This window comes from Macaca fascicularis, chromosome 2, assembly GCF_037993035.2.
Source record: "Macaca fascicularis isolate 582-1 chromosome 2, T2T-MFA8v1.1".
Classification (NCBI taxonomy): domain Eukaryota; kingdom Metazoa; phylum Chordata; class Mammalia; order Primates; family Cercopithecidae; genus Macaca; species Macaca fascicularis.
This window is the reverse complement of record NC_088376.1, coordinates 78842038-78854514: the sequence shown is the minus strand read 5'-3', so window position 1 is coordinate 78854514 and position 12477 is coordinate 78842038. Positions and strand designations below refer to the sequence as shown.

At 35.3% G+C, this 12477-nt stretch overlaps 1 protein-coding gene across 1 annotated transcript in view; it reads left to right on the top strand.

The window, feature by feature from the left end:
- The first annotated feature begins 979 nt into the window (after nucleotides 1–979).
- SERPINI2 (serpin family I member 2) overlaps nucleotides 980–12477 on the top strand; it is a 29557-nt gene continuing 18059 nt past the window's right edge. The window contains exons 1-4 of the mRNA XM_065540142.2: nucleotides 980–1237; nucleotides 5614–5844; nucleotides 7225–7419; nucleotides 7500–7692. Of these exons, the coding sequence (XP_065396214.1) occupies nucleotides 991–1237; nucleotides 5614–5844; nucleotides 7225–7419; nucleotides 7500–7692 (866 nt within the window). The 5' untranslated portion in view covers nucleotides 980–990. The remainder of the gene's footprint in view (nucleotides 1238–5613; nucleotides 5845–7224; nucleotides 7420–7499; nucleotides 7693–12477) is intronic.

Genomic DNA, 12477 nt, shown 5'->3' with positions numbered 1-12477 from the left:
GCATTCTACCAAATATGTGGTAATATTGCAAAACTAATTCTGCTTGAGGTATAATCAAATGGTTGAATTTCCTGCAATTTTAGTGGAGAGCACTTTAATAGGGTATTATTAATCTTGTGAATTGTTTATGGTTTTCAATTGCTGCTACTCTTATGTTAGTATTTTTGTCAATTCTTTGATATTATATTTCATTTATTTATATTTTTTCTTTTACAATTTCAACTTTTATTACAGATTAAAAGGTACATGTGCAGGTTTGCTACATGGGTATATGGCCTGACACTAAGGTATAAATGATCTCATCACCCAGGTAGTGAGCATTGTACTTTATTGTATCATTTATATTTGATTGCCATTTTGTCTCAAACTTTGCAGGTTTTCTGCATTGCATTTTTCTTCTTTTGGAAAAGCAGGAAGAGGGCTTTGGGTTATTTTGTCCTAAGAAATAAAGAGTGAGGAAAATTGTAAAAAGTTAGCCCGATTACTCAGTTATTTTAGAATACATTAATTTTCTAATATTATAGGTCTAAAATCACACGGGAGTAAGTCTGTCTTTATTCCATTTCTCCTCGTGATGTATAAATTACTGTAGAGTAGACTGCACAGAAGGTTTACCTGATGTCAGAGTTACAGTTATCCCACTTAAAAAGCATGAGAAAAGATAGAAAAAACTATTGTATAACTATTTGGAGATTCCATTGCCATTGATAACATTCCGACACTGCAGTGTATTTTTTGGTTTTTGTTACAAAGCTACAAGTAAATTTTCTACTGGTTCTTGAAGATATATAAGAAATACCATTAGCACTTGAACCATTTTTTCTAAACAGATGATACTTAGAAATCTAATTGTATAGAGTTCACTCGTGCTAGTAAGTTCTATTAAGATAGAAAGCTACAATAGGTAGAAAGTTTTCTGTTGAGCTCTCTATGGAAAACTCTATTTTGAAAATGAATACATTTTGATTTAAACGATACAGAGGAATCAAAATGGACACAATCTTGTTGTGGAGTCTCCTATTGCTGTTTTTTGGAAGTCAAGCCTCAAGACGCTCAGCTAAAAAAAATACCGAATTTGCAGTGGATCTTTATCAAGAGCTTTCCTTATCTCATAAGAACAACATTATATTTTCACCCCTTGGAATAACTTTGGTTCTTGAGATGGTACAACTGGGAGCCAAAGGAAAAGCAGAGCAGCAGATAAGACAAACTTTAAAACAACAGGAAACCTCAGCTGGTGAGACCCTTACATCTCCTTACTTATACTGGATAAGATAAGGACACATTCATTTTTTAATATTAGAAGTTCAGGATAAAAAAATTTTAATAAGTGAAAATGTAATGAAAAGTAGAAAATTGTAATAAAATGGAGAATTGTAAATATAATTTTCATTTGTTTAGAATTATTTCCTCTAAAAAGTTACAAAAATTATTGAGAAATTGACATCTGTGTAAATGTAAAATTAAGTATATATTTGTACATTTTCTTCTGGTTTGTTTTAGCCAGTTTTAATTACTTGAGATTATATTGGGCGTGCATATGTGTGTGTATGTACTTAGTCATAAAATATACATCTATATACATACATATTATTTCACTATCACTATGTTGTGATCATTTTCCCATGTAATGGAACTGATTCAAAATACAATTTTAATTACTGTATCTTATTAGAAATACCGTTACTTATTTAGCCTTTCTTCAGTAGGTTGTCTCCAACATTTCTTTTTAAAAAAATGCACCTTATCTGTAACAAGACCAAGAAAAAACATTAATTTCTTCATTTTAAGAGGTTGTTAGTAGTTTTAAAAGGAAAGTAGGAAAAAAAAAAAGGATTTAAATCATCAGAGGTCTTTGTGCTTGTGAATGCTGGTTGTTTTGTTGGAGTCTCCTCATGGTCTGTCTGGGATAGTGTCTATCCCTCTTACTGGGATATTGTGCTTTTGTGCTGGCATCCCATTTGAAAGAATTGTTGCTTGGCTGGCATGGTGGCTCACACCTGTAATCTCGACACTTTGGGAGGCTGATGCGGTGGATCACTTGAGGTCAGGAATTCGAGACCAGGTTGGCCAATGTGGTGAAACCTCATCTCTACTAGAAATGCAAAAATTTGCAGGGCATGGTGGCATGTGCCTATAGTCTCAGCTACTCAAGAGACTGAGGCTGAAGAAGTGCTTCAAACCAGGAGGTAGAAGTTGCAGTGAGCTGAGATCGTGCCACTGCACTCCAGCCAGGCAACACAACAGACTCCATCTCAAAAAAAAAAAAAAAAAAAAAAAAAAAAAGTTGTTGCTCATCTCCTTAGCTATCTCATCCTCTCAGTTTCTGTAGTTGTTTTAATTTTCAGCTTTTGGATTACTCTGAGATACTGTGTTTTAAATATAGATTTTTGATTTGGGAATTTAGTTGCTACAACTATAATTTCAGTATATTTTTCTTGTCACAGGGTAACTGTATTTATAAATTTGCTTTCCTGAAAATACTATTTACAAGACTGTATTTGCTTCATTTTAAATAAAGACAATTTTATACAGAAAAGAAGTTGGTGATAGTGAAGTGAATTGTAAGAATTTTTCTTTGCAAATAGTGCATACTGAAGTCAATGTATTCCAGATTTAACTTGATTAATTTCAGCAAATCCCACTACACCACTCCCAGAAATGTTTAAATCACATGCTATAGCTTTGAAAAAGTAATACAATATTTGTGAAGATACATAAATTAGAGTCTGTGGAAACTAAATGACTTTAAATGGATACATCATATAGAGAAACACAGAAGTTTTAACAAGTGTGAATTGTGAACATGATAATAATAATAATGCACTGTCAAAAATACAGATAGCATATCAGCCACTGTTTCATGCGCTTAATGTATATTCTCTCATTTAATATTTATAGTTAGTTTGTTAGGCAAACAACCTTCTAATAAACCTCAGAAAATTGAGACAAAGAAAGGTTAAATAATTTGCTCAGCGCTAATTCCTAAAATAATTCAGTGACAATTAAGAATATAAGAGCAATATATTCTCATTAATACATTAATAAGAATATGAATTATTATATATTATGTAAGACTCTCAGTGTCCTCAGGTCTTCTTCTTTACTTCATTGTCAAAACATCTGCTCTGAATTTACCACCTCCGTTTTGCTGAACATCTGTTAATACTCCCTTTTACTTTACCTCTGTTAGTGCTGATGACGAATGAAAGGCAAAATTGAAGGTGCTTCTTTTTTCCACAGGGTTTGAAAAGAGAACGGGACATGAATTCCTGTCCCAGTTCTGCAACTAAATGACCTTGTGATTTGGCACAAGTAACGTCACTTGTGAAGCTTCTTAATCTCTCTGGGCCTCAGATTCCTCACTGTAAAAAGAAAAGTTGAGGTTAGGTAATTTATTTGGACCTTCTGGCTGAAATAATCTATAATTCTATGACTACCTTTGTTTTCATCTTTGGATCTCCCATATGCACACAAAATTGGCTTTTAGACTTTTACTAGCAGAAGAGAACATGCACTGAATTTTAGAACATTTTCTGGAGGTCTGGTACAATCAAATCAAGAGCCACATTCACCCATGACCTGTGGGTTATCCATGGCTCTATTTTAGAAAATGAAATAAACTTGTTCTCATTACTTATTAGGAGATATATATACACACACACACACACATACATATACATATATATATACATATATACACATATATATGTATACATATGTGTATATATACATTCTTTTTTGATCTGTGCTAAAAATGTCATTAATCTAGAAACCAAATAAAATTTATAGGGCAGCTAATGTTATATTCTTCTCCAGGCTTGTACTGCTTGGTGACGTTTTTTTCATTGACTTCTGAGTTCAACGATTTATCAAAGGGCAGCTGTTTGTCACCTAGACTTAGACCTTAAGTACATGACATGTACTGTTTGCTTTGACAAATGATTTGAAACTACTTTTTCTCCCCTTATTTTTTTTTATTCCTTTAAAAATGTTCATGTATTTCAGATTTCTGAAAATTAGTTTCAGATTCTGTCACTTCATTTCTGACCTTAATTAATTCTTTTGGAAAAGCTCTCATGTCTTTACTCAGAAAGGCTTTTCTGGAGCCGCCTAGCGATGGAGATATTTGTTTCAGGCTTCAAATAGCAATAAATGGTTACATCTGAAATCATTACATAAATCGTAAAATGGCTTAACTTTCTTCCCTTCCTAATGTAAGGAATTTCAGGGTTATAAAGAATTACTGAAATTCTTCAGATCTAATCATATGGAAGCAAGTTTTTTTTATATCTGAAATTGTTTATACCTGTGTCTATATACTAGTTAACAGAGAATCCTGGAGTTTGAAATATAATGTAATATACTTCATAAAGCCTCCTGTGAGATTGTGAGAATGCCAGGCCAAAAAGGCAAGTAGGGACTGAAATGTAGTCTCTACCCAGCTGGACAGGATGAGAGGCCATGGAACTGCCCAGCCCCCAGAGAGGGAACTATTTTTATTTGCACAAAGATGCCCTATGGGCTGCTAGCTTTCTGATTTTAAAAAAATGTATTTACACAAGCATAGGTACACACACACACATCCTCCTTATTTCCAATAGAAATCTAGTAGTAAATCCCTCTTAGTAATACCCAGTTTTCTTGAATAAAGGTTAATTGAATATATCAACTTCTACATTATGAAAGTGGCATTTGCAGTATTTAACTGAAAATATAATGAAGGCCCTGAAAGAACCTGTTTGAAATAGAGTTACAAGACTTAATGATTGAGTTCTAAGATTAAGCCAGAAGGAAATGAAAACTGTCAGTACACTTTGGCAATGAACAGGAAGCTATTGAACCAAATATCAGGGTAGACTTCTCTCATAGGCATATATAGCTTCCGGACAACACGGCAGTCAGAACAGTCCAAAAATAAACAATAGGCCTAAAGTGATTATTTCAGTTGACTCTGACTGACTTATTTTGGCTAGTGGTTAGAGTTAAAATGGTTAAAGATTTTTATGGTTGATGTCGACAGCCAAAGTATATAAATTCATGAATTGTAGAAATAGACAATTCTGATTCTTACGCATCTCTAGAGATGATTACAGAGGTTGCCTTGTAAATTTTAAAACCTGTACAGGTGCGGTTGCTTATAAGAGAACAATTTTTTTCTTCAGCTGAAATAAAAGTAATATTGAAAAGGATTGCTCATCACTGTCATATCCCCATCAGCATTCATTAGCATTCCCTTTTCAAAGGAATCACATGCTCACGTTATGCAAAGAATAAGATTCTAAACATAAACTTCAACAACTAAAAATGAGCTAAATGTGACTATCAAGAGGGACTTCCCTTCAGCTTCTATAAATGCATATTCTTGTTTTTGACAAATTTCAAATTTACATGGACGTTCTTTTTTCCATATAAAAGATGATTTCTCTACAAAATGCATATTCTACAGGAGATACATCCTTAAAATATTTATATTAACTTTGAAGGGATTGTTAGTTATACCTAAGGGTGCAAAAAATGGTGATATGAATCAGAGCGCTTAGATAGCAAAGCTGAAAATCTGTTGTTTTTATGTTGTTCAATATGCCAATATGTATTAAAATTATTTTCTAGGGGAAGAATTTTTTGCACTGAAGTCATTTTTCTCTGCCATCTCAGAGAAAAAACAGGAATTTACATTTAATCTTGCCAATGCCCTCTACCTTCAAGAAGGATTCACTGTGAAAGAACAGTATCTCCATGGCAACAAGGAATTTTTTCAGAGTGCTATAAAACTGGTGGATTTTCAAGATGCAAAGGCTTGTGCAGAGATGATAAGTACCTGGGTAGAAAGAAAAACAGATGGTAAAGTTTCCCATTTTTCTAAAATTATTATTTGCCATTGTATTCATGGTTTTTAATATCCTAAAGTAAAGAATGGCTGAATATTTTCCTATTGCACTATGGATCAGAGGAATCAAATGTCCTATTTCATTTCATTGTTATTTAAATTAATATTAAATTACAAAACTGGAGAGAAATTGTAAGCTGCTTTGAAAAGTATACTGATTCTTTTATTTTATTTTTAGAGATACTTGCTTATAGACTTTTTAATGAAATAATTTTAATAATAATTTTTGTTAAAACCTAGATTTTTCAGGTATAAAAGCAGAAATAATCTCTTTGGCTAGGTAGAAGTTAAATCTGTCAATCCCAAATGGCTTCTTTCCCACAGATGCTGAAAACGATTAACACATTTTAGTTGAATGTGTTAATATTTAATAATAAATGTTAATAGTTCTATCATAAACATGGTAGTCTAAACTTTAAAGGCAAGCTAGCAAAAATTTCATAGTTTACTACAGAGGGATATAGTAAATTTAAATTCATACAAATCTCAGTTGAAATCTTGGAAAGTTATAAGCTATGCTCCATTTAAAATGAAGATATTATTAAAACATTTCAGAATTCTTTGGAATTTTAATAATAATATATGTGAAGTGACAAGCATATACCAAGCCCTCAATTAATAGTACTTTGTTTCTTTATTTAATCAGCTACGAAAACTGTTGTTATAAGACATATGCCTTATAGGAAGCCTTATATGGGGAAGCATAAGTTGAAAGTGTGAGATAAGTGTGGTGAGTCATGTTCACAGCTGTGGGAAATGAGGACATCACTAGACAGCTCCATGGCACCCAGTCATGCCTATTTCTCATAACTTGGAAAAACTCACTGGACATAGAAGTAGGAGATCAGTTATCTGGAGGAAAATAATCATGCTAGTAACCTCCATTCTCTTCCCTTTCCAATGGTCAGTGGACGCAGCTGTCACACTGGCAAGTTTGGGTGTACCATTAACTTACTTATGACGACTGACATGTTAGAAGACCTTGAAATAGACAGAATAATAACAGTAAATATGGAAGAAGAAATATCTTTATTCTTTATGTCTGACATACAATGGATACAAATGATCTTACTGAAGAGAGTCTACGTATATCTAAGTTTGCCTAAAACAGTCTCATATTTCTAATTTCGTAGTGAAATTCCATTTGCACCTGTTTCTTCATGAAATATTTAACAGCAATCCTGTTTATTCTCAAATTTACCATATTTAGATGATAACATGCCCTATCCAAAACTGATCTGCAAAAGACACTTTTGCTTTAATTCTATTCAAAGCGATTCCACTGAATCACTATTGCACATTTCTTCTTACCTCCTCCTCCACCCACTTCCTAGGAAAAATTAAAGACATGTTTTCAGGGGAAGAATTTGGCCCTCTGACTCGGCTTGTCCTGGTGAATGCTATTTATTTCAAAGGAGATTGGAAACAGAAATTCAGAAAAGAGGACACACAGCTGATAAATTTTACTAAGAAAAATGGTTCAACTGTCAAAATTCCAATGATGAAGGCTCTTCTGAGAACAAAATATGGTAATGTGAGAAACCACAGTTCCTAAGCATAGTCTTGAGAATTGCCAAGTATATTTGATATTTTATTTTGTCTATTCCAGGTTATTTTTCCGAATCTTCTGTGAACTACCAAGTTTTAGAATTGTCTTATAAAGGTGATGAATTTAGCTTAATTACCATACTTCCTGCAGAAGGTATGGATATAGAAGAAGTGGAAAAACTAATTACTGCTCAGCAAATCCTAAAATGGCTCTCTGAGATGCAAGAAGAGGAAGTGGAAATAAGCCTCCCTAGGTTAGTGATGTTATTTTATTATACGAGTTCTTACGTTTCCACTTACGTAGGATTTTGAGCAGTCAGCTGAAAGGTAGCAAATACCTGAAAAGTCTATTGACGCAAATGAAAATACAAATGCATTTGGAAATTTTACTCTACTTTTGGATGCTAAAGCAGGGTTTACCTGTGCTAGCATTGCTTTACTGTGAGAAGAACTGAATTTAAGGGCTTAGTTTTCTCTCAAAAAGATAAGTATATGTCTTAAAATTAGAATGTTGGGATTAGAAGGAATTATTGTCCTTTTATTAGGCTAATTTATCTTTCTCCACTTTTTTCCTGATTAGAATTTTTAATATTTATCTCTTGTTAAGAAAAAATAATTATAATGGTGTGTTTTATACAATTGAAAGATATGTCATATCACTTTGACAGATAGTGCTCTAATCATTGAATTATAAACAGAATCCTATAGTCAATTTTAGGTAGTTAGTACAAAATGGAAATTGCAAAGAGTTATCTCAGGAGGCAGTAATTATGAACTAATTTTTTAACATCATGCGTCTAAGAGACAGGAGAAAATTCAAAGAGAAAGTTGTGCCCAAATGACTCAATTCACACTCTACCCAAGCTTTTAAAAAGAGATTTATGTCCAATAGGTTATATACTGTCGTTTTATTTCTAAATTTTCTTTCAGACTCATGAATCCCTAATTATTTTGTGCTCCCCTGTTTCTGGCCATTGGTCTCTCAAACCTCTTGGTTTTTACTTCCTTTTCCACTAAGCCAGGATCTAGTCATTAGTTATTTCAATCATAGTCTCATTAACATTTTTAATGTTTTTGCCTCCTTGTCTTTATCCCTTTCCTAATTCTCTTCTCAATTATCCTCAATTCTGAGTACACTCAAGAAGCCACTCCTGGCCAGGCATGGTGGCTTATGACTATAACCCCAGCACTTTGGGAGGCTGAGGCGGGCAGATCATCTGAGGTCAGGATTTTGAGACCAGACTGGCCAATGTGGTGAAATTCTGTCTTTACTAAAAATATAAAAATTAGCTGGGCATGGTGGTGGGTGCCTGTAATCCCAGCTACTTGGGCGGCTGAGGCAGGAGAATCAGTTGAACATGGAGGTTTGCAGTGAAAGCCGCTCCTGTTCTTCAACTACTGCAACTACTGCAACTGTTGATTTTGTTGGAGCAAAATCCTGGAAAGGAGTAACTTCTGGCCTCACCAAGACTAGAGCTCAGCACTCCTTGCTTACTCTTGAGAACTTTCTTTACTCCTACCCACACCACACCAGGACATTACTTCTCTCCTTCACTTACTACTCTAGGTTGATTTCTCTTACTTCCATCAAGTGTGCCAGTCTCCTATATCCTAAAGAAAACCTATTGTCAGGTAAACTTTCTCCTCTTTATTTATACAAGTCATCTCAAATTTTATGTAAATCTTTATTAATCTTTACCTTCTTTGATATTGTGGAGAAAGAAGTATCCTCTACTTCTCACATCCTAACTCTGGGATCTTGATCAAAGTATTATTAAGCATCCCTTTTTTTCTAGAAAAGCTTTCTTCCTTTAGTCCCCAGGACACTACTGATTTATTTCTTTCTCGCTTTCTGGAAATTTTCCTTGTTCCTTGACTGACTCTTATTTTGTTTCTGTTCCCAAGCAAAAATTTTATCAGTTTCATCTTCAGAATTTTCCTCTTCTTACTCTCTCTGAGAAATATTATTTATCCCCTGTTATTCTGGTTTTTAAAATCTGAATCTCTAACCCCAACTTCTCTTTCATTTCCCAGCCATTTGAATATCTCTACTTGACATTATTCTTTTTTTCAAAGGATTTTTTTAGCACCTACTGTGCCAAACACTGGAGTTTAATGGTGTGTATGACAGATTGTTTACCTTCTAATAATGAAATAATATTTTTTGAAATTAAATTGTTTATTTTCAAAGTTGCTTCTCTTAGCTTTGAAATGATCACTTTCTTGGAGACAAAAACAAAATTACTGAGTTTGAAAACTGTCTGTGACATGTACCACCAGTGGGGTCTCAGGAGAGTCACTTGACCATTTTGAGTTGCGGTTTTCTCAATTTAAAATGTGGATAATGATACTGATTGCCAGATTTTTCAGTCTAAATAATAATGCATAAGCCCCAACCTCAATTGACAAGAAGAAATACAAGCTTTCACCAGAATTTCCTTTGACAGCATTTTTAGGAATCCTTAGAGGAAAGTTTCACAGTCCAAAAATCTGTCCAAGCTGCCATAGTGTAGACAACTTCGAACTGTTTGGCCTTATTCTCAGCATCTCCACTCCAGGGCCACACTTCCCATACAACTACTCCCACAGCGTAGACAACTTTGAACTGTTTGGCCCTATTCTCAGCATCTCCACACAGGGCTACACTCCACACTTCCCATACAACTACTCTCACAGTGTAGACACAGACTTCTCTCTTAATTCTTCCAAGCACAACTGTTATGGGTTGAGTTGCATCCCCCCACCCAGTAACTCAGAATGTTGCCTTATTTGGAGGTTTTTACAGAGTAATGAAAGTGAAGTCATTAGGCCGGGCTGTAATCCAACATGACTGGTGTCATCTGAAAAGGAAAATTTAGACAGAGATATACATGGAGGGAAGATGGTGTGAAGAGACACAGGGGAAAAAATGGTCATCTACAAATCAACGAGAGGCACAGAACAAATTTTTCACTTACAGCCTTCTGAAGAATCCAATACCGCTGATATCTTGATTTTAGACTTCTAGCCTCTGCAAGTGTGAGACGATCTATTTGTGATTTAAGATACCCAGTTTGTAGTACTTTGTTATGGCAGCCCTAGCAAACTAATACAAGAAGAACGACTTCAACGTTTAAGCAAATTTTACTGAAATCTTGGTGATAGTGAAAGGGGCTTACAACATAGAAAGCAATTTAAAACCAGGTACCAATCATGACAGTTCCTTGAGTGTGGACTATTTCTTGTACCAAAGAGTCCTCTTCTGTCCGTTGTTATATTTAGCCTACCATTGCAACGGTACTAGCACCCACCTTCACCCAAAAGAGTTATCTTTACACCTCCCTGCTATTCAGCATTCAGAGTCCTTCACCATTTCCCCGTATAAAGAGAAAGTGACCCAGATTTTCTTCCATGCTTTCTAAGGCCAGTTTCCCAGTTGTGACAAGAATCTATAGTTGCCAGGTGTGGTGGCTTATGCCTGTAATCCCAGCACTTTGGGAGGCCAAGGCAGGAGGATCTCTTGAGCCCAGGAGTGCAAGACCAGCAGGAACAATAAAGAAAGACCCTGTCTTTAGAAAAAAAAAAAAACAAAACATCAGTTGGACATGGTGGTGTGTGCCTGTAGTCCTAGCTATTGTGAAGGATAAGGCAGGAGGATCGCCTGAGCCCATGAGTTTGAGGCTTCAGTGAGCTGTGATCCTGCCACTGCACTCCAGCCTGGGCAGCAAAGCAAGACCCTATCTCCAAAAAAAAAAAAAAAATCTATAGCAGAGATTTCAGTGAAAACAATGTTTTCATATCATATAAAATAGCTTATGCCCTCGTCATCTCAAACTCCATCTCCCTCCCACTGGTTCTGCTTGCAAAATGAAAAAGCCCATTGTATTGCTTTCCCCAAACAAAAGAACAATTTGCCTTAAAACCTGAATTTGAATCTTCATTTATATAGAAACAGAAACAATAGTTGGCAGTTGTATCCCCCTTTTCCATACAAATTCCAGCCACCAATGATATTTAAAAACTTGGCAGTTTCAGTTACAGTATCTCATTACATACTTCTATTCATAGCACAAAGTCTGGCAACTAGAAGGTGCTAAATAGATGACAGCTTTATTTTATTTTTTTCTTTGTTAAGAAGATCACTGCCTAGTCAGTACCAAACTAGAAACAATGTCTTCTCTGAATTCTCTGACTCCACTCCTTTCTCTTCTGTGTGGCAGGCCCTTCTCTGTGGTGTCTGACCAATAACTTCCCATTAATCCTCCATGGTTTCCCTTGAAGTTATTGCTTCCATGTAGATATACTCAAATATGCCTAGTTAGAGTGAACCATTCCTTACCTACATTTCTAGAACATTTCAGGAAAATTTACATCATAGCACTTGTTACACGGCATTTTTATTTCTTGCTCACATTCCTGTCTGTCCTATTAAAATGTGATTTCTGGCCGGGCACGGTGGCTCACGCCTGTAATCCCAGCACTTTGGGAGGCCAAGGCGGGCGGATCACGAGGTCAGGAGATCGAGACCATCCTGGCTAACACGGTGAAACCCCGTCTCTACTAAAAATGCAAAAAACTAGCCGGGCGAGGTGGCAGGCGCCTGTAGTCCCAGCTACTCGGGAGGCTGAGGCAGGAGAATGGCGTGAACCCGGGAGGCGGAGCTTGCAGTGAGCCGAGATCGCGCCATTGCACTCCAGCCTGGGCGACTAAGCGAGACTCTGTCTCAAAAAAAAAAAAAAAAAAAAAAAAAAATGTGATTTCTGGGACAGCGGGTTAGGTCTCGTTCATTTTAGTTTCTGTTGTTCCTAGCATGCTTCATGGTATATAGTATGTGCTAAATGAGTATTACTGAGTTAAAGTACACAAATAATTTCAAGGAAAGAAATTCTATTTTATTTCTCTTTATTTAATTTTAAATATCTTCAAAACCAGAATTCAACTTTCCAGTCACTCTAATTTATTCTCTTTGGGGACCCTGAATGAAGCTTTCCCCCCTTTCCATACATATGGCATCATGAAAAATAGGACATTAGACATTTACTTCAAAACTTCTCTCTAGA